Raw genomic sequence first — 23,325 nt, 5'->3', positions numbered from 1 at the left:
GCAAAAGTAATAATGATGCTATTGGGAAATATAAAATTTATAGATTCGTTAATTTTCCAATGGCTTTGTCGAAATTACCAAAAGCTTTTGATCTACAATTTAATATGAAGAAAGGGTATTTTCCGCATCTTTTTAACACAGCGAAAAATGAAAATTATATTGGGCAATCACCCTCTGTAGAATATTACAATCCAAACGACATGAAAGTAGATGAGCGTGAAACCTTCTTAAAATGGTATGAAGAAAATAAAAATAAAATGTTTAACATTAAAAAAGAAATTATTGAATACTGTGTCAATGACGTTACCATTTTAACACAATCTTGTTTAAAATTCAGAAAAATATTCTTGAAGCAGTGTAATGTTGAACCATTTCTAGAAGCAACAACAATTGCATCTACATGCAATCTTGCATTTAGAAGAAATTTTTTAAAAGAGGACACAATTAGTTTAATTCCTAAACATGGATACAGAAACTCAGACAATCAATCAAAAGTGACTATTCAATGGTTAGTATGGGAAGAAGAAAAAAGAAATATTAACATCAGACATACAGCAAAACAACAAGAATCATTTGTTAACGGTATAAAAGTGGACGGTTTTTGTTCAGAAACTAATCAGAAGTTTTTGAATTTTATGGTTGTTATTATCATGGACACCCTACTTGTATACCACATAACCGAAATAACAGTTTGCTAGACGATTCAAATGATACAATGAACACGAGGTATGAAAGAACTATTAAAAAAGCTGAACGATTACGAAAATTAGGTTACGGTGCTATTGAAATGTGGCAATGTGAATTTAATTCATTAATTAGTAAAGAAGAAGCAAGTTATTTAAAAAATCATCCGTTAGTGCAACATGCACCATTGAATCCTCGAAATGCTTTTTATGGAGGACGATCAGGAAATGTCTAAAACTATTATAAATGTAAAGAGCTAGAAAAAATAAAATATATAGACATTTGCAAGTACGGAAAATTTCCTATTGGCCACCTGCAAATTTATGTCGGGGAAAGTATTTTTTCTACTCTAAAACTAAATAACATGGACGGAATTCTTAAATGTAAAATTTTACCACCAACGAACTAACTACATCCTGTTCTCCCACTAAAACAAAACAACAAGTTAATGCTTTCATTATGTCGAAGTTGTAGTGAAGAAAAATGGCTTGAAAAATGTTGTCCACATTCAGATGAGGAAAGAGCTTTAATAGGAATTGACGAAGTTGTAAAAGCTATTGAAAAAGGTTATAAAATGTTAGAAATTTATGAAGTTTGGGAATACCAAACTACGAAATATGATAAAAACATGGATACACAGGGCTTATTTACAAATATGATGAACAAATTTATTAAAATTAAACAAGAAGCTTAATGTTAAAGATTTTTTTGATAAAGAAGATATTTAATTGGAGCATGAAAAGGTTTCCAACAATCCTGGTTTAAGATCATTTGCCAAATTAATGTCAAATTCATTTTGGGGCAAATTTGGTCAAAGAGAAAATTTACAAAAAACATCAATCATTAACCAGCCTAGAGAATTGTACAACCTGTTAACAAACCCATCTATAGAAGTTTGTTATATTTTTCCGGTAAATGAAGAAACATTATAGTTAATTGGCAGTAGAAGGAAGAAGTAATGGATTCCTTACCAACAGTTAATGTGTGTATTGCTGCTTACACAACAACTCAGGCGCGATTAAAACTGTACAGTTACTTAGAAAAACTTCAAGAAAGAGTCTTATATTACGATACTGATTCCGTAGTGTATATCAGTCGTGAAGGGGACTATGAACCTTCAGTAGGAGATTTTATTGGTGACATGACAGATGAGTTAGAATGTTATGGTAAAGATAGCTACATAACAGAATTTCTAAGCGGTGGGTCCAAAAATTACTCATTTAAAGTATATAGTACAAAAGATAAAGAAGAAAACATTATATGTAAAGTTAAGGGTTTTTGTTTAAATTATGAAGCTTCCCAAAAAATTAATTTTAACACAATCAAAGAATCTGTGTTAAACCCGAAAGCAGACAACGAAATTTATATATTATCACAAAATATTGGGCGCAACAAAGAACACAAAGTACTAACGGTTCCGCAAGTAAAAGAATATCAACCGAAATCAGAAACACGCAACTTTGCTGTAGATCCCTTCCTTACGGATATAAGAGGCTAAAACAAAATTAAATTTGTAAAAAAATAAAAATATAAAAATAAACTAAAAAATAAAAAAACAAACAAAAGAATTACTTTCTCCAATTTTTATTATTCTACAAAGGTCGAAAAATAAAACTATGTATATAATATGTACTATGTTTTGAATAATACTATCTTTATTGATCCATGTATTATGATCGTCGCTGAACCCCAACCATTTTACGAATACTTTATTTCCCTGTTTTTTAATAATTTTTTCTACTAGGTAAGCATCAGGATATTTAACAGAAGTAAGTTCTTCCTTATAGAAACCACCAGAAATAGTAATGCCAAACTAATTGATATGTAATGGGATATGTTTTATTTACTTTAGCGATTTTAAAAATCTCGGTGGACCAGTTAGGTTGATAACCTTTTTCAAAATGCTTTTTGTATTTATTTATCCTTACATAATCACCAATTTTATATTTACTTTTTTGAAAAATTTTAGGTTCTATATAGATATTTCTTAATAAATATTGTACATTTTTAGCACTTTTCCAAAAAATTTTTTGAAAAAAGTGCTTATTAGTTTCACTCTGTCCGTCCGTCCGTCCGCCCTTTATATTAATTTTTGCTTTATTTCAAAGACTGCATATATGCGTTATCCTAAATATATGCAATCCTAGAAGTAGTTTTGTGTATGAATGAAAATAATTTTAATAGTGTGATAGGTATACATAGACTGTATTTAAAAACAGAATTTTCACTTGTTGAAGGGAAAAGTGCTACAATACAAACCATTGGTTTGACCCAACTTTATTCTTTGTAACTTCTTCAGGGGAAATTTTTATTTTCTTATGTTTTGTTGAATTATACTTCTGTATTAATGATGATAAAATATGTAACCATTTATAATTTCTATTTAAACTAAGGGTTTTCCACATCATAGTTTTTAATGTTCTATTAAATCTTTCGACAATTGATGCTTTCATTTCGCTGAATGTGTGATAATGATTAATTGCTTTTTCTTTCATATAATTTTGGAATTTTGAACTAAAAAACTCCTTGCCTTCGTCAGATTGAATATTTTTGGGAATTGATTTTGATCTTTTAATTATTAATTTTAAAGAGTTTAAAACATTTTCAGCATTTTTTGTTTTTACAGGTTCTGCGTAAGCGTATTTTGAAAATATATCTATAGCTGTTAACATGTATTTATATCCTCTATTGAATTTAGCGTAGGGTATCATTTCAACTAAATCTATTTGCCACGTATCATTTATTCCCTTTTGCTTGAATTTTCTTCTGAGATATCGTTTTCTAGCTGGTCTATGTATCGCCGATACTATTTGAGATTTTGACATTTTTTTTATACCAATCAATCAATTTTGCAACTTTAATTTTGTATTTTTTTATTGTATAGCATTCACAAGTATCTGGTCCAGATGTAGTATCGTCGTACGCCCAAGGGCAAATAGTAAAATGGCTTCCGTGTATCGAACTAGTTAATTGTAATTTATGTTTAAATGTTTCTAAGTAATTGTTTAAATATAAAATTTGATTCTTATGTTCTTCCAAAATAACAGAATCATATACATTTAAAAACTCATTGACATACATTTTTAAAATAAGAAAAATAAAAAGGATTCGATTATTTATATATGCCGTTGCAGCTCAATAAAATGAACAAAGTCAGTATTTTTATATTTAAGCATGATTCAAATAAAAAACTTTAGTATACATCAATTTATAATCGTAGCAGCATAACTGTAACGAATTTTCCAGTTTTACTAAAGAAATAAAAATGGATACTCAATCACCAAGAGGGGATGGGGTTTCAATTATGTTCAATAATGAAGAAGATCCAATTCAGATACCAAATTCATTTTGCTGGAGTTGCTATAAATGTCTTATGCTGTATTTGGTTTGCTTTTTATTATTTTTATAATTACTCATGTTTTAAATAACACAAAAATAATGTAAATAAAAGAAAAAATAAAATAAAATACAAGTAACATATTAGTCTAGTAGCATAGTGCTTTTATTTATTTCTAAATATTTTTTTATCTTATTTTTAAGTAAAAACGGAATTTCATAAAACAATCTAGAATAATTACATTAAAAGTTAAATCGATCTAATGGTATATAAATTTCACTTTTTAGTATGATTTCATTGTTTTCTGCACATTGTCTTATATATTTCCTTACATAGTCTTTTACACCTACTTCAGCCTTGTGGTTGTAATTAGGATGTAAATTAGGATATGAAATTCATCCATCTCTTCGCTCCTTAACACGAAAGTTTGTAAATTTTTTGTTTTTATTCCAAATTGTAGACAAGAGACCTTGTTATTTATAATTTTTTTTTAAACTTTGTTTGAAATTGCTGATAAAATTCCACCCAATCTTCATAATTTATAAAAATTTCCTTTTTTCCAATACGGTGTATTGAAATGGTTGCTTCTAATAATTCTACGTGGAATCCTATTACTACTTTTACAGTATTTGTTTTGTTTAAAAAATAAGTATACGCCAACAACATGTTTTAAGAAACACTGATTAAGTAATGTTGACCTAGCTGTCTGTTTTTAAACTGTTTAGTTGAGACATTTCATCTTTTATATAACATGATTTCTAGAAACACATGTCTGAATATTCTGCTTTCCAAATATCTTGTGAAATTTTCTTAAAACTATTTGATCATTTTTAATATGATTGCGTTTCTTAAATTCACGTAAAAAATTATTCATACTTATACCAAAACATCTATACCATGCATACACGCAACAGTATTCTCCACAAACTTCTGAAAAGGTGCTTTGTAATTGTTTGTCATTGAAAACAATACATTTATCTTTTAAAAAACTTAAAATTTCATTTTTATTTGGTAAACCTTCATAAGAATCAAAGTATTCAACACAACCATATTTTGGAATATATATGGCTAACCAATGTTCGCCAGGATCTTTTGCTTTATCAGTATTTATAATTATAAGGGAAGATCTTTCAAGGTTTTTTGGTATTTGATCTAAAGCAAATACACCTCTAAATTTTTTTCTTGTATATTTATTGCAATTTAAATATTTTATAATATCTAAAGTATTCATAAATTTAATTCACTTAAATCATAAACTGTACTGTTTTCTTTAATGTAATACGAAATGAAATCTTTTTTGATTTTTCCGTTAGTCAATATCACATTGAATTTTTTTAATATTTCTTTAAGTTCATAGCTTATATTGTCATTAATCAAAGTTCCAAACGAATAGTTTTCAAAATTTTCATATATTAGTTCTTTAGTTGGAAATTTGTAAGAAAACTCCTTTACAATTTTTTTGCCTTTTTCTTGAATCCCAACTAAGCAAATATCTTTTACAAATAAGGTATTCTTGTCGTCACAACAAAACGTTATATCAACAAGTGCATAAGACGATGACATCATCTTGAATATTAAAACCATTTATACAAATGTTCTATTTATAGGTTTGTGAAAATATTTCTATTTTTGTCAATTTCGACACTTGCATCAAATTCTCCGTAGACAATAGCAGTCAATACAGATGATTGCGCTTTAGATAACCTTGCTTCAATTCTAATTGTACCTTGATTAAATAGACCCTGACATATCTCATTTCCTTATGCATCTGGTGTCAAATCGAAAGCCAAGATGAAAAATCCACTACTAAACATAGATTTTGATATTTGATGTCCTTTGTCATTATGATAAATTCCTGTACCAGAAAAAAGTGTATGGTATGCACGAGTATGACAATTATTTTCATCTGAAAAACTTGTTTCAAATTATTGTGTTTGGTACTTGTACATACAATACAAACTGGGACATATCGAAATGTCAAAAATTATATGGATTTTTTAAACTTTTTCCAGAGTAGCCCACATTTTCTGTAAGGCAAAAAATTATGGTGTTGGGTAATTGCCCAATGAAGACATTATCAAGTGAAATAGTTGATGTATTAGAAGGAATTGTAAAACTTTTTACTTCAGCACGCTTGTAATTGTACTTGGCATTAGATTTTTCTAGAACAGCATTATGGGCTAGTAGCATACTTGGGTTTATTATTACGTGCTTCATAAATAATGTAGCTTCCAAAATTTTTAACTGAGATTCATCAGCGTCGTCTGCAAAAATATAAAAATCTGATTTTTCAAGTGTTAAAGTAATTCTCACATCAACGTTGTTTATTAAAAGAGTCGGTTGGTTAAACATATCCAAATGTAGTTTACCCATTAGCTCTACGATATTACTGTTATGATAAGTTTTTGACGTTCTTTTGATCCATTATTATCTGGTTTTGCTATGTTTGGTTTATCTAAACACCATCCAGCACACTCTAAATGAGTAGTAGCGGCAGCCGTACCATAATTTAATAATGATTCAATGTATGCTCTGTAATGATAATTTCAATCTGACGAGGTAATACTTTTTCCGTTAAATTGAACATTACACTGTTTTATTATTGAGTGTAGAAGATTATTCACTACACTTGGTTGGGGCAATGTCTTTCCGTCATCATCTTTGTCGTTATTCCAATGGTTTCCATCTTTTTGTACGTTTAATCTAAGATATGTAGAAGATAAATCTCTGACCTAATGAGACAAATTCAATAGTTGATGGATTATCTAAAGGAGCAATAAGATTGTACGAAACTTCTTCAGATCTTAAAATACTAGATTGAATTGGCTTTGTTCTAAAAATATCCAATTCTGATTTCATACATTCAATCATAATTAATCAAAAATATCAACTTTTTTTCTTTTGCAATTAACTTTTCGTCGCTTTGAAGCAAAATAGTCGATTTTTTTAATGAGGCGCCTTTTTATAGTTTTTCTTTTTCTTTTTCCAGATCCATACATTTCGTTTAATTTACGAACTGCTCTACGTCTCACATTTTTTAAAATTTCTTTACCCCGATCCAGAACTACTTCTCTTATATTTGCTCCAGTTGCAATATCAGATAGAGCATTCATACTGGAATTAATTGCTTCATTTTTCAATATGTTAGCTCCGGAGACAAACATAGGTTTCAAATATTTAAAAAGCCCCCCAAAAAAACTTCCCAATCCTCGACCTCTTTGATAGGCAAGGCAGAATGAAGTAAGGGGCCGATATCATCAAGCCCTTTACAAGATTGAACTAAATAATACTTATAATACAATCGTTCCATAATATAATAGAAAAGTAATATAATTTTTGCTTAATACCTTTTATTTATACTTTTTTGAAATGTAATACAATTTTTGTAGGAATATTACTATTGGAAAAATTTATTTGTTTACCATATTTATCACATAACATAATAGAAATATTATCAAAAAATTTATTTTCAACTGGAAAATAATGAATATTTTTAAATTCAAAAAAATTATTTTCGTATGTATTCGTTATTATATTCTTTATTCTTTATTATCAGTTTCTCGCTACACCTCGTTGCGTTAACATCTAATTTTTTGGCTTTGTTTTTATTTTCTTTTTATTTTTCTAATATGGCGGTAAATTGTTCAAAATGTGGCACTTTGATCAACAATAATTTAAATGTAAAGTGCAGTTCACTTTGTGAATCGATTTATTGCTTAAAATGCTCTAATATTACTAATAGCGTTTTAAGACTTATAAATAAAGAATATTGCAATATTTCTTGGCGATGCGACTCTTGCTTCAGTATCTCTTTTCGTGATATTTTGGTTAAGCTGGATAATTTATCTAATGAATTGTCATCCATCAAAAATACCATTTTGAAATTGTCTAAGCCTGTTTCCAAGGATCCTGTTTTAATCAACACTATGCCATCCAGCATTTCTCTAGATAAAGTGGAACTAAGTTCAGTATCTACGGATATAAATGCTAATAATGTAAGTGAACAGTGTAATCCCAAACATATTGCTGTTTCTTCACTTAATGATCATGAGTCAGAAAGTGCTACTGTGGATGACAACGCCTGTAATTTGGTTGTTGTACAGCGCCAAAAATGGCTACATGTTTCTCGTCTCAACAAAAATACAACATCTCAGAATGTGATAAATTATGTATCCTCTAAGCTCAAGATTGACCAATCAGTTATCAAGTGTTTTAAATTAGTAAAAAAGGATGCTGACATTAGTCAGCTGAATGCTATTTCATTTAAAATAAGTGTACCTGAGGAATTTTACAATATTATCAAGACTACTGAATTTTGGCCATCAGGAATTGAAACAAAAGATTTTATATTTCAAAAAAACTCATCATCAGTTCAGCAAAAACAAATAAGTTAACATGTGCCACATTAAATAAAATTTCTAATGTAGCATACAATTCTTTGTCGCTTACTACATCTCTCTCATCAAATTCATCATCACCGTTATATTCTCACACACACAATAATACCAGTGGTAATGTTAATTCATCTCTCTCATCTGAAAACTCATTCAATACGGCAAATTCTACTTTCTCTGATGACAATTACTTTAATCTATATTATCAAAATACGAGAGGCCTACGTACTAAAACTAATGAATTCTACAGAACTGCATATGATAATTTCTTTTCTGTCATTGCTTGTTCTGAAACATGGCTACACAATGGAATTTTTTCTTCTGAATTATTCGACGAGTCTATTTATTGTGTTTATCGAAAAGACAGAGATTCATTAGCTACAGGTCGGCGACTTGGTGGTGGAGTATTACTAGCTGTGAATTCATCTTACTACAGTCAGCCTATTACTCTTTTAAATCATGATAATTCAATCGAACAATTATGTGTAAGAATTACTTTTAATAAGTCTAATATTTTTTGCAATAATATTTCTAATACAAGGAATTTATTTGTAATTTTAAGTAATATTCCCCCAAATAGTGAATTTGAACTTTATAAATTACACATTCAAAATATTCAACATATTTTTGATTTAAATTGTGATATAAATAATTATTTTTGTATATTGGGTGATTTTAATCTACCTTCAATATCGTGGCAATATATTGATAATAATGTAAACAAAATTTTAATGCCACTTAAAGCTAATTCTTGTGATTCGTATGTTGTAGATTCATTATTTTCACTTGACTTAGCTCAAATCAATAATATTTTTAATATTTTAAATAAATTATTAGATTTAGTTTTTATCTCTAATGATATTAGTTTTATGATTAATGAATTTGAAATTCCTATTGTAAAAAAAGATTTATATCACCCACCATTATTAATTAAGCTTAAATTTGTTAATGATTTACCTGTTAAAATTGTAAATATTCCACAATTCAATTTTAAATTTGGTGATTTTTCTTCGTTAAATAGTTACTTATCTCTATTTGACTGGCATGAAATTTTAAATGACAAGCTTTGTTTAAGTAAATCTTATAATGAATTTTTAAAAATTTTATTTTTAGGTATTTCTAAATATATTCCAAAGAAAAGTGTAATCAAGTCTCGGCATCCACCTTGGTATAATAAGAGGCTTCTTTCTTTGAAAAATGCGAAGAATAATGCTTATAGAAAATTTAAGCGCAGCTCGCTTTCAGCAGATAAAATAGTCTTTCAGAGGTTGCGAAGGGAATTCGATTTTTTAAGTAAATTTTTATATAATAATTATATTTTGACTTGTGAATCGAATATGAAGTCTAACCCTAGATTTTTTTGGACATATATCAATGCGCATAAAAGATCTTCTGGTTTTCCTACTGGCATTTTTTATAATGAATCTATAGCTTCTGATATTCAATCAACATGTAATTTGTTCGCTAAATACTTTGAATCTGTTTATGAAAAATCTAATATTTCTCAATCACTGGATTATAATGACGATGTTCACCAGGTTCTAGATTTAGGATATTTGCAATTGACTTACGGTGACGTTTATGATAAGATTTCCCAATCTGATCATAACTTAAGTACAGGTCCAGATGGGATTCCAAATTCTGTACTAAAAAATTGTATATCCAGTATATCTGAACCTTTATTAATAATTTTTAATAGGTCTTTGAAAGAAGGTGTTTTTCTTGATCAGTGGAAATTTTCTAATATTTTTCCTATTTTTAAGAACGGTTCAAAATTAGATATTAGAAATTACAGACCTATAGCTAAGTTATCCGCTATTCCAAAGATATTCGAGGCTATAGTCACTGACAAAATTTATTTTTTAGCCAAGGAAATTATTTCACCAAATCAACATGGTTTTGTCAAAGGTAGATCAACCAGTTCTAATTTATCAATTTTTTTGAACTCAGTCTACAATGCAGTGGAACGTGCTTTCCAGGTGGACGCTATTTTCACTGATATATCTAAGGCTTTTGATAAAGTAGATCATTTTAAACTTCTTTCTAAGGTCCAAGCACTAGGTGTTCATGGTACAACTTTGAAGTGGATACGTTCTTATTTACTAGAGCGCAAAATTTCTGTTAAAATCTCCAATTGTGAATCTTATACATTTCTAGCTACCTCTGGATTTCCTCAAGGAACGCATTTGGGTCCTTTGCTCTTTCTTTTATTCACAAATCATTGTGCTTGTCATATTGACTGTTCTATTTTATCATTCGCTGATGACACAAAATTGTTTTCAATTATTAGATCAGTGGAGGATTGTCATCGGCTCCAGTTAAATATTCATAAATTTTATAACTGGTGTTCTTCGAATGGTTTCATGTTAAATGTAGAAAAATGTAAGGTCATGAGATTCTATAGAACAAATAATTTCATTAATTTTAGCTATAGGGTGAATAATTTTATATTAGATAGTGTCGATGAAATAAAGGATTTGGGGATAATTCTGGATAACAAGCTTACTTTTAATCCTCATATCGACCATGTAATTTCAAAGGCTTTTTCTATGCTGGGCTTTATCAAGAGGCAGTCTGCACATTTTTCTGATCCCTATACATTTAAAAGCTTATTTGTCTCGTTGGTCCGTCCTCACCTCGAATATGCTGCTCTTATTTGGATGCCATCCTACGAAAATCATATAAAGCGTATTTAATCTGTCCAGAAGAATACGGTACGGTTTTGCCTGCGTAAATTTAATTGGGAGTTGAATACCACTGGATACATTGCCAAATGTAAACTTATTGATATTCAAACTCTTGAATGTAGACGTAATGTTGCTTCTGTAATGTTTTCTTATGATGTTTTATCTGCGAGAATAAATTGCTCAGAAATTTTGAATTTATATAATATTTACGCCCCAGCACATGCTGTCAGAAATCGTCGTTTTCTATATCTTGATTCGCATAGAACTAATTATGGTTTTTGCGAGCCTATAGTTGCTTCTCAACGTTTATTTAATATTTGTTCCTCTGAAATTGATTTTGATTCTAATAGAGATAAAGTTAGAAGAGATGTCACCAAATTTTTCAATAGTACTTAAGCTTTAATTTTATTATATATTATATACATAAATGAATTTTGTTTTATTTGTTTAATTTTTTCTTTACTTAATTTTAAGCTGATTTTGTATTTTTTATTCCAAAATCTGTAAGGGTTATTTCTCAGTAGATTGAAATAAATAAATAAATAAATTAATTATTATTGTTCGTAAGCACTTCAAAGTATTGTCACTGACAATTTGTGGTTCTATAATGTCACTGTATACAAACATAATATCTGATTTATTTACTGGTATAAAATATAAGATTTCTAAATAAAACTTGTACAATTGCACAATTCTGTCTTTATATTTTTTAAAATCGGGGCATTTTATTAAAATTTGATTAAAACATTCTTTGATAAAAACATCAGTTGACCAATTGGTTTTTACACCTATTTTTATGTCAACTTCTGGATCGCTGACACATATTTTAACCACTTGACCAGTGTATTCAGTTGGTTCTCCAGATTTCATGTAACTTGAGTTCCTTGAAATATACCCAAAAAATTTGCCATATAAGTTGACGCTCACATTCCTTTTTTGTATATCCTGCATCCGGTTCTATATTTTCTATGAGTGTAGGTAAAACAAAAGTTTTCCAATCACAATTGATTTGTTCTTTCCTATATGGAATATAAGTTGTACCTACATATGTTTTCATATTTTTTTTCTGTACTTCCAATCGTGATTGCAATTCTTTTTTGTCGTTTTCTCCGTAAATGGGTGATACATAATCATTTACATACACTTGTGAAATTCCAACTTTCCATTTTTCATCAAGGGCAAACTGTTTATTTAATTTATTAGTAAAAGGATAGTAGTGTTTTCAGAATAGTAGTTAATGGACGAGTCACTTAGTAAAGTGACTGTAAGTTGTCCATGTGCTTGTCGATTTACTTTCACGTATGGGAAAATCAAGCTGTGTTTGTGTGTCACCTGTTTTAGCAGAACGTAAAACACGTTTTTGAGAATTGCTTAAGTTTTCGGTATTTATAGTTTTTTCTTTTTTCAGAGGAGGACTAGGACTGTCTAAAGGAACTGTTATAATATCTCCATTTTCTGTTTCATACATCTAAAAATTTTGATTTCTGATAGACTTACGTTTTCTAAGACGTTCACCAGCTGATGCAGCAGAAAGCGCTGTCGTAAAAACATTTTCATGCAATTCATTATCAAATACATCGTCTGGTTTTTTTTTCGAATATTTCCTCCTCGGGGAACTGTATTTTAGCATCCTGAAATTCCACAAAATTCGTTTGGGTGTCTGTGTTTTTAAAAGCAGTTTTTGGACGAATTTGAGTACTCTTTGTTTCTGTAAGTTTGGGCTCGTACGACTGTGCTGTAATGTTTTGGGGAACAGTTCTACTTTTGTTCCTTATTTTAAACAGGTTTTGAATACCACTTTTGGATATCAGTCAAATTTTTATTCAGTAGAATATTTTTCATCTTTTTATTTAACTCATTTAGCTCGACATCAGAATTTTGTTTTAGTTTTTCATAAATTTCAGGTTTTATTATTACCATTTTATTAAACATTGCGCTATTCATTTTTAAACGTCCTATTATTCCAGACAATATGGCTCCAAGAAGGCTTGGTAAAAATCCCCCTTTTTGAATAATTATTTTTCGTTTATTATTTATAGATTTTTTATTGGAGGTTAACGCCCGTAACTCTTTTTTATACTTCCTTAGTTGATTCGTTATTTTTTTATTAAGACTACAATTTCCTTTTAAGATTTCAATTTCCTTATATTCAAAGCTATTTCACAAAATGTTTTTATTACTTCTGGTTCACAATGCTTAATTATTATTTTTTGAAACCTTGGTTTAGATTTTTTTTAAAAGGTGCAATATATGTCGATTGGTTTTCAAACGTCTCATATTCTTGTGCTAATTGCTCTAACTAATCTTTTGTACAAAAACATGAATTTAGACCAAACAAATCACTTCTTAATCTAAAAAGATCGTTGACTTCTTGAGTGAGATCTAATAATATATGTCCATATGGTTGTGATGTTACCTCATTATATATTTTTTCGAATTCTTTAACCTGATTCGGATATATTTGTCTGGCCAAAGGTAATATTTGTGATTTATCTCTAGGGTTTTTGAAAAGTACTAAATATTTACAATTTAATGAAAAATCTCTTGAAAATTTTCCTTGATAAAATAGATTTTGTGTTACAAAAATTACAGACAAATTTCTGTGATGTGAACCTCTAGTAAATAACTCACATATTCGTTTGTCCTGTGTACTTAACATCATATCGTCTAATACTATTAATATAGGTTCATGAATATCATTTATGTCTGGAACAGTAACATAATGCTCAAGCCGTTCTATATTTTTGGGAATAGCATTTTTATCAGGATTACACCAAATTATTTTTTCAACACAAGGTTTTATATTGTCTTTATTATTTTTTAATAGATTATGTATAAAAGTGGTTTTCCCACAGCACGATGGACCGGCCACCATCATTGTAAATGGGTGAAAAAACATAATGAAAATAAAAATTGATCTTGTAACCTACGTATACTTATAACATAAAACATGTCAATTGGTCAAAATATTATATAAACCTAGTAACCTCTTCAGTACTTTTATTTCCATTTAAACTTTCATTGAGGACAAGCACTTGTTTTCAATATGAGCGGGCAGATTTTTATTGTCGACCTTCAATTTGTACAAGGAAATGAAAAACACTACTTTTGTATTATTTTAAATCTCCATACCCTGAACACGAACTTACCCAAAAATCAAAATATAATGTTCAATATTGTGAAGATAATATAAATGGATTAAAGTGGAATAGCGGAAATATAGAATATTCACAAGTACCGCATATTATTAAGCAAATTTTACAATCAGCTGAAAAGATTTATGTAAAGGGCATTCAAAAAAAGGTATTCTTACAACAATTCATTGACAACTCCAAAATAGAGGATTTAACTGAAAGTATTCCATCATTATTACAAATTGAAAACTATAAGTCTTTATGCCCTATTGCTGCACATAATGGAATTAAAAAATTAAGATGTGCTGTAAAAAACGCAATAAACATTTACATACATTTGATAAAGGAAAAAATACTGAATTAACTACATAATAAAAATATGAAAACAAAAGTTCACTTAAACTTGAAATTAAAAATTCATTATATGTATGCTGGGATTTTGCTTACAGAATTGCTCGAAAAGGAATATACGAAAAACTTGCAGGAGATAGGAACCGGTTTCAAAGACGTATACAAATATTTGAACCAGTGATATCTGCAATTCTAACCTGTAGTCATTGAAAAAAAAATATTTAAAGAAAGATTCCAAAAACAAATATGTACTATATATAATTATATTAAAGAAAAAGTGAAAAAAAAAATGTGTTTTGTAATTTATAGGTATATACGTTCTATAGAACATTCTACTTTAAGAAAAATACAAATGCGTAATGTATTAACAACTAGACTTTTTTTGATTAACCAGTTTTTTTTTTTTTTTTTTTTTTTTGTATTTAAGTACAATCAAAGAAAATGAAAACAAGAATTTGCTTTTATTTTCAACGCAACTATTTGCATCAACAACAACAAATTTCATGCATCTTGTTTTTCTTATGCAAAAGTAAGCAATAAGACATTCCTGCTATTTCTTAATTATGCATAGTAAAAACAAAAACAATGCGGTGCGCAAGCAACTAGCTACAATAACAAGAACTAAGGTAGAAGGAAAATAAAAACTATAGGTACCTCAATGTAAATATAACAAGTTTTTTCCTTTTTTACTATCAAGGTAAAATTAAAAATACGTACCTTCTGATATTTCTGATTACCTAATACTATTTTTAAAATATTTAATTTAAATTTCCTTATCTGCTGCACAACTCCGGCAAAGGAAACTCGCATGTAAACAAATCATGCAAAGTCTCAAGTGCGCTGAAGTCGAACAAGTAAACAACTTGCTTTGCAACCTTTGACCTACTTTATAGTTCATTGACCTGGCCACCTCAGCTTCGTACATTCATATGTACATGGGTCATGACACACTTTAACAGGTCATCTACCTTTACCAGGAAATAAGAAAGTGAAATTGAGGCGTGCGATATGGGCTGTTTTTTTCACAGCACAAAGACACCCAATACCTACTATTAACAAATAGTTCATTTCGCTGGAAGAAAATTTTTTTCCATCTCCACCCCCTCTGTAGTTATCGCCTCTTGAAATTTGTAAAATTTGAATTTTTGACGCCTTAAATTTCCGAAACCGCAAGCTTTTTCAAATTTCTGTAAACGCAAAAAGCTAACGGTAAATTCCATGACATAAAAAAATATAATTATTCTCCTAAATCACACAATTAAACCTTAAAATCGAGCATTATGTTAACCCCACTTTATATTAATTTTTGCTTTATTTCAAAGACTGCATATATGCATCATCCTAAATATATACAATCCTAGAAATAGTTTTGTATATGAATGAAAATAATTTTAATATAATAACATAGACTGTTTTTAAAAGCAGAATTTTTACTTGTTGAAGGGAAAAGTGCAACAATACAAACCATTGGTTTGACCCAACTTTATTTTTTTTTTGTTTTTATTTTTTTCTTTTGTATACTTTGCATAATTGTCATCAATAGTATATTAATTTGTATATGTGTTTTGAGTTTCACTAAAGTGGTATTTAAAATTTTTAAGATCAATATAAATATAAATGATAAAATTAAACTCTGTACTAGGTAGTGTGCGTGTAGTATTTCTGAATAAATAAAAATTTAAAAATTCATAAAATTTTTAAAACTATACTTTGAGAAAAGAAAGCTCCATTCGTCAGTTAAGCTAATTGAAAACAAAATAATTATTCGATATTTGAATCTGCCCGTTTTCATAGTAAATCGTCTTTACCACATAGTTCAACAACTAAAGAACATATACATATGTATGTATTTTCTGACATTAACTTTTACATTAAAAATGTAATAGAAGTTGTATGTGATTTCTTAAAGAATTTACTATACATTATAAAACTCTCATTGTTGAATAAAGCAAATTAATATTAATTATGAGTTAATTTTTACAAAATAAGACGACTTGGTATAATAGTTCTACTTTCAGAGGTTGGATACATTTTGGATACATTTTTTTCTAGAAATTGGATGCATTTTATTTTTACCGAGTGGGAACACTGCTTACCGATTCCGCAGTAACTCTTAGTTTAGGTTCCAGAGCTTGAAGTTGCTCTTGCATAGCATTTACTTGTTGTCCTGCAATTTCCAATTGTGATATACCCACGAGATACTTATTTCTTTCATTTAAAATTTTGCTGTGAAATAAAACACTTAGCTAAGTAAAAAAGTACAAGTAAAATTTACAAATATTTACCATTTTTTAGTAGATAGAAGAAATTTAAATGTATTTATCGCTTCAAGATATAAAGAAGGAGTTATATATGCATATCTTTTCAATCGTATCGCAAACCTTTCTGAAAGATTTTGAGTTGATGAATGAAAGTACAAGCACATTTCTGTGGAAGCCTTTCTCTCATTTTCACTTAAATCCTCCCCGGTGAGAAGTCGCGTTGAAATGGCTTCTAATGCATCTTCAGGCCAAGTTTCAAACCAATCTATAGTGCAGCAATTTATAATTGATGGGAATTTCTGAATTCGCACTCTCATTGCATCTCCGATAGGGGACATTGTTATAACAATATGTAATTGATCCCGACACACCTGGAAAATAACTCAGTCTGATAACAGTTTCTGTTTAAAGATTTCGATATAAATTTATTTAATGTGATGTACGAGTATTAAAAGTAGAGCAATGTCTATTTTACGAATTATCGTGTTTTGAACAAAGTTATTTATGCGGATATAATAAAGTAAATTTAAAAAATTGCTTAAAATATCGTTGTATTATCTAAACAAATTGTAAAATTAATCCAGTCCGATTAAAAAAATTTAAAAAAAATTGTAACTTCCTTATCTCTTATTACTCGTTAACCCAAAGTTTTTTTTGTAGAGTTGGCAAAATGTACTTCTTTTTAAAAGGTATTTGCTTTTCGCAATTTTCTTTACAACTCAAATTTATTTTTCTTTGCTATTTTCGAAAATACACACATGGCCAAAATTATTTATCTCAATTACGCCTAGAGTTTCAAATTGCCAAAAATCATTTATTCATTCTGAAGGCTACAAACCAAATCAAATGTAAACATAATTCTTACAAATTTCAGAAATGGTTCTATTCGTTTTGAAGTTACAGCCTATTTCAAAATGAAGGTATAGAGTAGAAGCTATAGAGTAACCATCAGAAGCTTGTTTTACAGGCGATTGATTGCTCTTTATTCATCTTATTGACATAATTTTTTTTTTAAAACTTTAAATTTCTCGAAAATTTTTGTTATTTTTTTTTTTTAAAGAATCAAAGAAGTATCCCTATTATTTGCCACCTTATGCAAAAAACACCCTGTATATTAAAACTTGATTATAATTACGAATATAATATTATATATTATATAGTAAAAAGGCTATATTTCAAATTATGTCACTAATAAACTTAAGTGAAATTCGCAGTAACAGCGATTTAATGGCTTAAAATTAAAATTTGGAGGTTTTATAACAAATTCTAGAGTTGTAGTATGTTCCAAATAGAATTAGCGCTTAAATTTTTATGCTATTTTTTAGGATTTTCATTAACTGCAAAACATTTGTCACAAAAAACTAAAAATTTGATCACAATATCAAGGATAATTGATTCTGGGGATTTCTCCTTTTTTTTTTTAAATACTTTTTTATTTTTTATTAATTGTTTTCTTTTTTTGATTTACATCTTACAAAAAAGTACAAAAAAATCAGCTTGGTTATATTTTTGTAGTGATATGTTCATTAACTTTAAGACTACTTATTTTACTTTGTCAACATTGTAGCAATTTAAATTGAACAATGTATCAGAAATATAAATATAAATTTAATATAACAGAATTAAATTTTAATATTACATTTCGAAGTAAAAAATCGAAAAAAGAACCCAAAACTATTTCTTCTTGTAGTTAAAATAAAACCCTAAACCTACACCTACCTAACCTAAACTATGCACTGACCCTAAAAAATGCTACAAATCTGAGTTCATACTATTTTTAAAATGTGCCTTCAAGCCACCAACACCCTCTTCTAATTTCCCTATCTTATTGTTTCATATACGTACTGAACAACAGGTCCTCTTCCTGTATGGTTTTCGGGCTAAAATCGATAGTCTTGCATGTAGCTCTCCTACTATAGTGAAATAGTAGGGGAACATGACTTTGACTTTGAATATATTTATTCGCATCTAGATATATGAAAAACTGTGGAGCAACAAATCCCGTTTGAATTGAATATTTAATATTTTAAAATAATTTTAAAACGATTGCATGTTATTACATAAGGATATATGTGTGTTTGTATATTTATTTATTTATGTTTAGCTCAAAAATTTTTTATAACTTAAAATTAAAGAATACATACACAGATACATATTTTTTAGACAGAACAAATTTTTGACTTAAAATTAAATATAAAAATCATACAAAATAAAACTTATTAGTATTAATACTCCATTAAATATGAATATAAACAAGGAAAAATTAAAACAAAAATTTGTTAAAATAAAGAAAAACGTTATACTTAACTTAATGTCTTTATATCTAACAAGTCCCAATACTCAATTTTTTTTACGAAATGTTACGAATTTTTGGCCACGTTGTTGGTTTTTTCTTTAAATGCCACTGATCGTGTCATACTTTTTATTATTTTTTTCTTTTTTTTTACGTAAAAAAGAGATTAGTATTTTAAAAAATCTCAGGATATTATACACATTTTTTAAAAAGCTTCCCATTTAAATTTATTGCACGAAAAAGAAAGAAAGGTAGGAGGAAAGAAAAAATGAAAAAAAATTTCAAATTCATATTTCAGTATGGTTTCAAATGTTAATGAGGAAGGATGTATGATTTTTTATGCACATTTTGTATTTCCCAATAAGGTAAGTTGAGTAGTGTCGGCTAACAAAAATGTTATTAAAAGTAATATAGGTTGACACATTTCAACAATTTGAATTATCTCATTTCGATTATTCATACGTTACTTATAAAATTGTTTCAAATAATTTCAGTTAGTTTTTAAATTATTAAAAATAAATATGTATGTACCTACTTCCAATAAATTTTTTTTTAAATAATTATTTTAAAACTATTTCAAACATGTTATATTGAGTGCTTCAAAAATTTTGCTGTGCTCTTTTTTCATATTTTATTAGCAGGTAAACAAGAGCAATCTATTTATAAAATGTCCCTGCATATTAAAATACCTGAACAAAAATTTTAAAATACCTGTTATTTTACAGTCGGAATTTTCGAGTCATTTGGTAAAATACCATTTATTCCAAAAATAGAAAAATATTCAAATACGGTCATAAAAATATGATTGTTTTTTCCAAACATTTTAAATATTTTTTTTTCTTAATTAATTGATATAAATGATAGTAAGTTTTTAATATTTTTTCAAATAAAAATAGAGGTAAAATTTTGAAGTTTATATAAAATTTGTATTTAACAAATAATATTTGATTGTATTTTAGATATTATTTTCTAATTCCCTCTTCAAATTTTTTCTTTATTATGTATTTATATCAATATTTAAGAATTATCTTTCATTAATTATATTTTCAACTTGACACCACAGGTACTTCCCATATCTTGCGTTAACTTACCCTATGAGAAAAAAAAGCTGTTCACTTAAAAATAATGAAATGCTTTCAGTAACAAATAAAACGTTGAAGGCGAAGGTTGTGTTTGTTGTTTTTCCGCTTTTTTTTAAATTTTAAAATAATTATCAATGAAAATCTATATTATATTTTACAAGATTTTTCCAGTTCATGAACAGGTATACATATAATCTAATAAATAACAAAAACAAAAAAATGAAAATAGCAAAAGAGAATACTAAAGTATCTACATTACTCAATTGATTATACATACTGTAAAACAAAAACAAAAAATGAAAAGCGAAAAGCGAAAGAGAATAAAAAAAGAGTAGTAATATTTTTTTTGATTTTTTGCTTTACTACAACAAAATTTAGTTTACTTAAACAAAAATAAAAAGCAAAAGGAAGCGAAATATTTTAAATGAGTTAAGTAAGAGTAAAATAATTTTTTGTTGTTGTATTTAACATGAAATGGAATTAAAAAAAATAAAACTAAAAATTGTGAGAGATATAAGAATACGAATAACGTTACGTTACGTACTAAGGCAATTATTCTTCGTGTGCTTGCGAAATTTCAATTGAGTAAGTAGCCAAGCCAGGTAAAAAAAGAAAAGCCAGGTTTCCATGAAGAAAAGAGGCATTGATTTTTTATTAATTCACATTCACTTTGGTTTTAAAGCTTAACGTGAAAGGTACTATTTCCTTTCCTTTTAATTTTGTTCGACATCAGTTCCCCATCCGTCTTGCATATGCCATGACTATAAATAAGTCCCAAGAGCAAACTTTTGAAAAAGTTGGCCTCTATCTCCCCCAGCCGTGCTTTTCGCATGGGCAATTATACACAGCATGTTCAAGAGCCATAGACTCCTTTAAAAATTCAGAATTCTTTAAAAATTCAAGTCAAAGATACGGTTCGTCAGGGAAAAATCGATGATGGAAATATTTTAACAGATAACGTTGTTTATAAGGAAATTTTTCGTTCTTAATTGTTAACTAATTCTTAAATTGAATTTTAATCATATCTATGTAATTAACAGTGACACATATTACATCTTAAAATTTATTAAATTACAAATATTTCCATTACTTTTATTTATCATTAGTATTCAAACCAATATGATATTTATGCATATACAAGTATATACCTGCATATGTATGCCATAATATGTACAAATTTTTCTAAACTTATTTTAAAATTGATTCCCACAATCCTGTTTTTACAACAGATAATAATAAAAAAGCAAACCACAGGGGCCCCTAGTATTAATATATTTTTTTGATTTTTCAAATATATGTTCTAAATTTTACCTGCTTTATAATAAGTGTGAATTTATTTTAATATTTCTTCTCAAAAAATAGCCACTTCGATTTAAAAAAGGCCATATAAAATAAGATGTGCTTTCAAGTTTCTCTCTGAGCATTGGGACTTGTTAGATATAAAGACATTACTTAACTATAAGTAAATAAAAGCTCTTTTATCGTGTCTTTCTTCAGTGCAAAGTCAAGTCTGTGTTTGTTGCATAATTGTAGCATTCTGCTGACAGGTTGATGTTTCCCATAATTGTCCTATGAAAAGTGACCAAGAAAAGATCAGGGGAACGAAACCTAAAGTTAGAGTTATTCACAGTTTTACTCAAAATGTCGGGAGCGATTAAGTCAGTTTTCATAAGCGAAAAAATGAATAACAAATCCGCAACATCACGTCTTTTGCCCAGAGTGGGTAAGTCAATTAATTTGAGCCTGTGTTCATAAGATGGAAGAATGATGGAGTCTTCCTAAGGAGGAAGACGCAGTGCGAATCTTAAAAATTTTTTTGAATAGACTATTAATATGTATACCGTAACAGGGTGACCATACTTGTGAATCATATTCAAGATGAGGACGGACCAGGAATGTATAGAGTGATTTTAACATATAGGGATCATTAAACTCCTTTGATCAGTGCTTAATGAAACCTAACGTCGAGCTTGATCTGCATATGATATGATTGTAGTGATTTATGAATGATAACTTGCTATCGAAGCAGGCATTCATGTCCATTATTGAATGAACTCGCAAGAGTTTGGCCATTCAAAGTATAGCTGGTAAAAAGTGGCCGTATTTGCCTAGAGTCGCACATTTGTGCACATTTACTTACATCGATTTTCAGGTTATTACATGAACACCACCCATAGAAGCGGTTAAGATCATTCTGAAGATACATCGCATCATTTGCAGAGATTATTTTTTTGAAAATTTTCTTGTCATCAGCATATTTTAATACCTCACTGTGCGTTAACATGGAAACAATATCATTAATTGAATTCATAAGAACAGCAGTCGACCTAAATGACTGCCCTGGGGAACACCAAAATTAGACGAGAGAGGCGAAGAAATTGCTGAACGAAAGAGGACTCTGAAAGTCCCACCAGAGAGATATGACTTTATCCAGGCTAAGTAGTTGTCAGGGCATTCTAAGAGTTTCAATTTTAACATATTAACTTCATGCGGTAGTATGTCAAAGGCGTTGCTAAAGTCTATGTAAATTACATCTGCCTGATACCAATTTTACATATTATCTGAGAAAACTGTCTCACTTCCACTAGGCTTAATCACCATGGATTTCTTATGCATACAATGGATTCTTTTCCATGGATGCATACAATGGAAATAAATATTGTCATATACCATTAACTCAAAAACCTTAGGAATTGCGGATTGTTTAGCTATAGGACGGTAGTTTGACACGTTATTTTTAATGTTTTACTTATGGATTGGCCTAATGAAAGCTTCCTTCCACACGGAAGGAAAAATTCCCGAAGAATAAGACTTATTAAAAATTACGATTAAGATGGGCGCTAGAGAAGAGCAACACCTGCTTAAACTAATCTCAGGAACTCCATCTAGTCCAGGAGAAGGACTAGAACCCAAATTAGAGAGATATTTTCCAACCACAAAAGAGTTCGTAACAAAGTTTGTAAAGGTAGTTTTAGGGTAGTTATCATTGTGCCGAAAGTCGCCAACATTTTATTGAAAAGATGAAAAAGAGTAAGATTCGGCCAAAAAGTTACAAAAAAATTCGGAAATAATTTGGGAATTATTACTTGTATTCTCGCCGAA

General features: G+C 28.6%; 1 protein-coding gene across 1 annotated transcript in view; it reads right to left on the bottom strand.

Moving 5' to 3' along the window:
• The window catches only part of LOC129611557 (dynein axonemal heavy chain 7-like), a 277,416-nt gene extending 255,000 nt beyond the window's left edge, over positions 1-22,416 (bottom strand). Inside the window, exons 1-3 of the mRNA XM_055524754.1 lie at positions 22,384-22,416; positions 16,873-17,219; positions 16,684-16,813 (exon numbers count right to left, since the gene is read on the bottom strand). Coding sequence (XP_055380729.1) covers positions 16,684-16,813; positions 16,873-17,219; positions 22,384-22,416 — 510 coding nt within the window. The remainder of the gene's footprint in view (positions 1-16,683; positions 16,814-16,872; positions 17,220-22,383) is intronic.
• Positions 22,417-23,325: the final 909 nt, after the last annotated feature.

This window comes from Condylostylus longicornis, unplaced genomic scaffold (genome assembly GCF_029603195.1).
Source record: "Condylostylus longicornis isolate FDR11 unplaced genomic scaffold, ASM2960319v2 ptg000052l, whole genome shotgun sequence".
Lineage (NCBI taxonomy): Eukaryota > Metazoa > Arthropoda > Insecta > Diptera > Dolichopodidae > Condylostylus > Condylostylus longicornis.
This window is presented reverse-complemented; position numbering and strand designations above follow the sequence as displayed.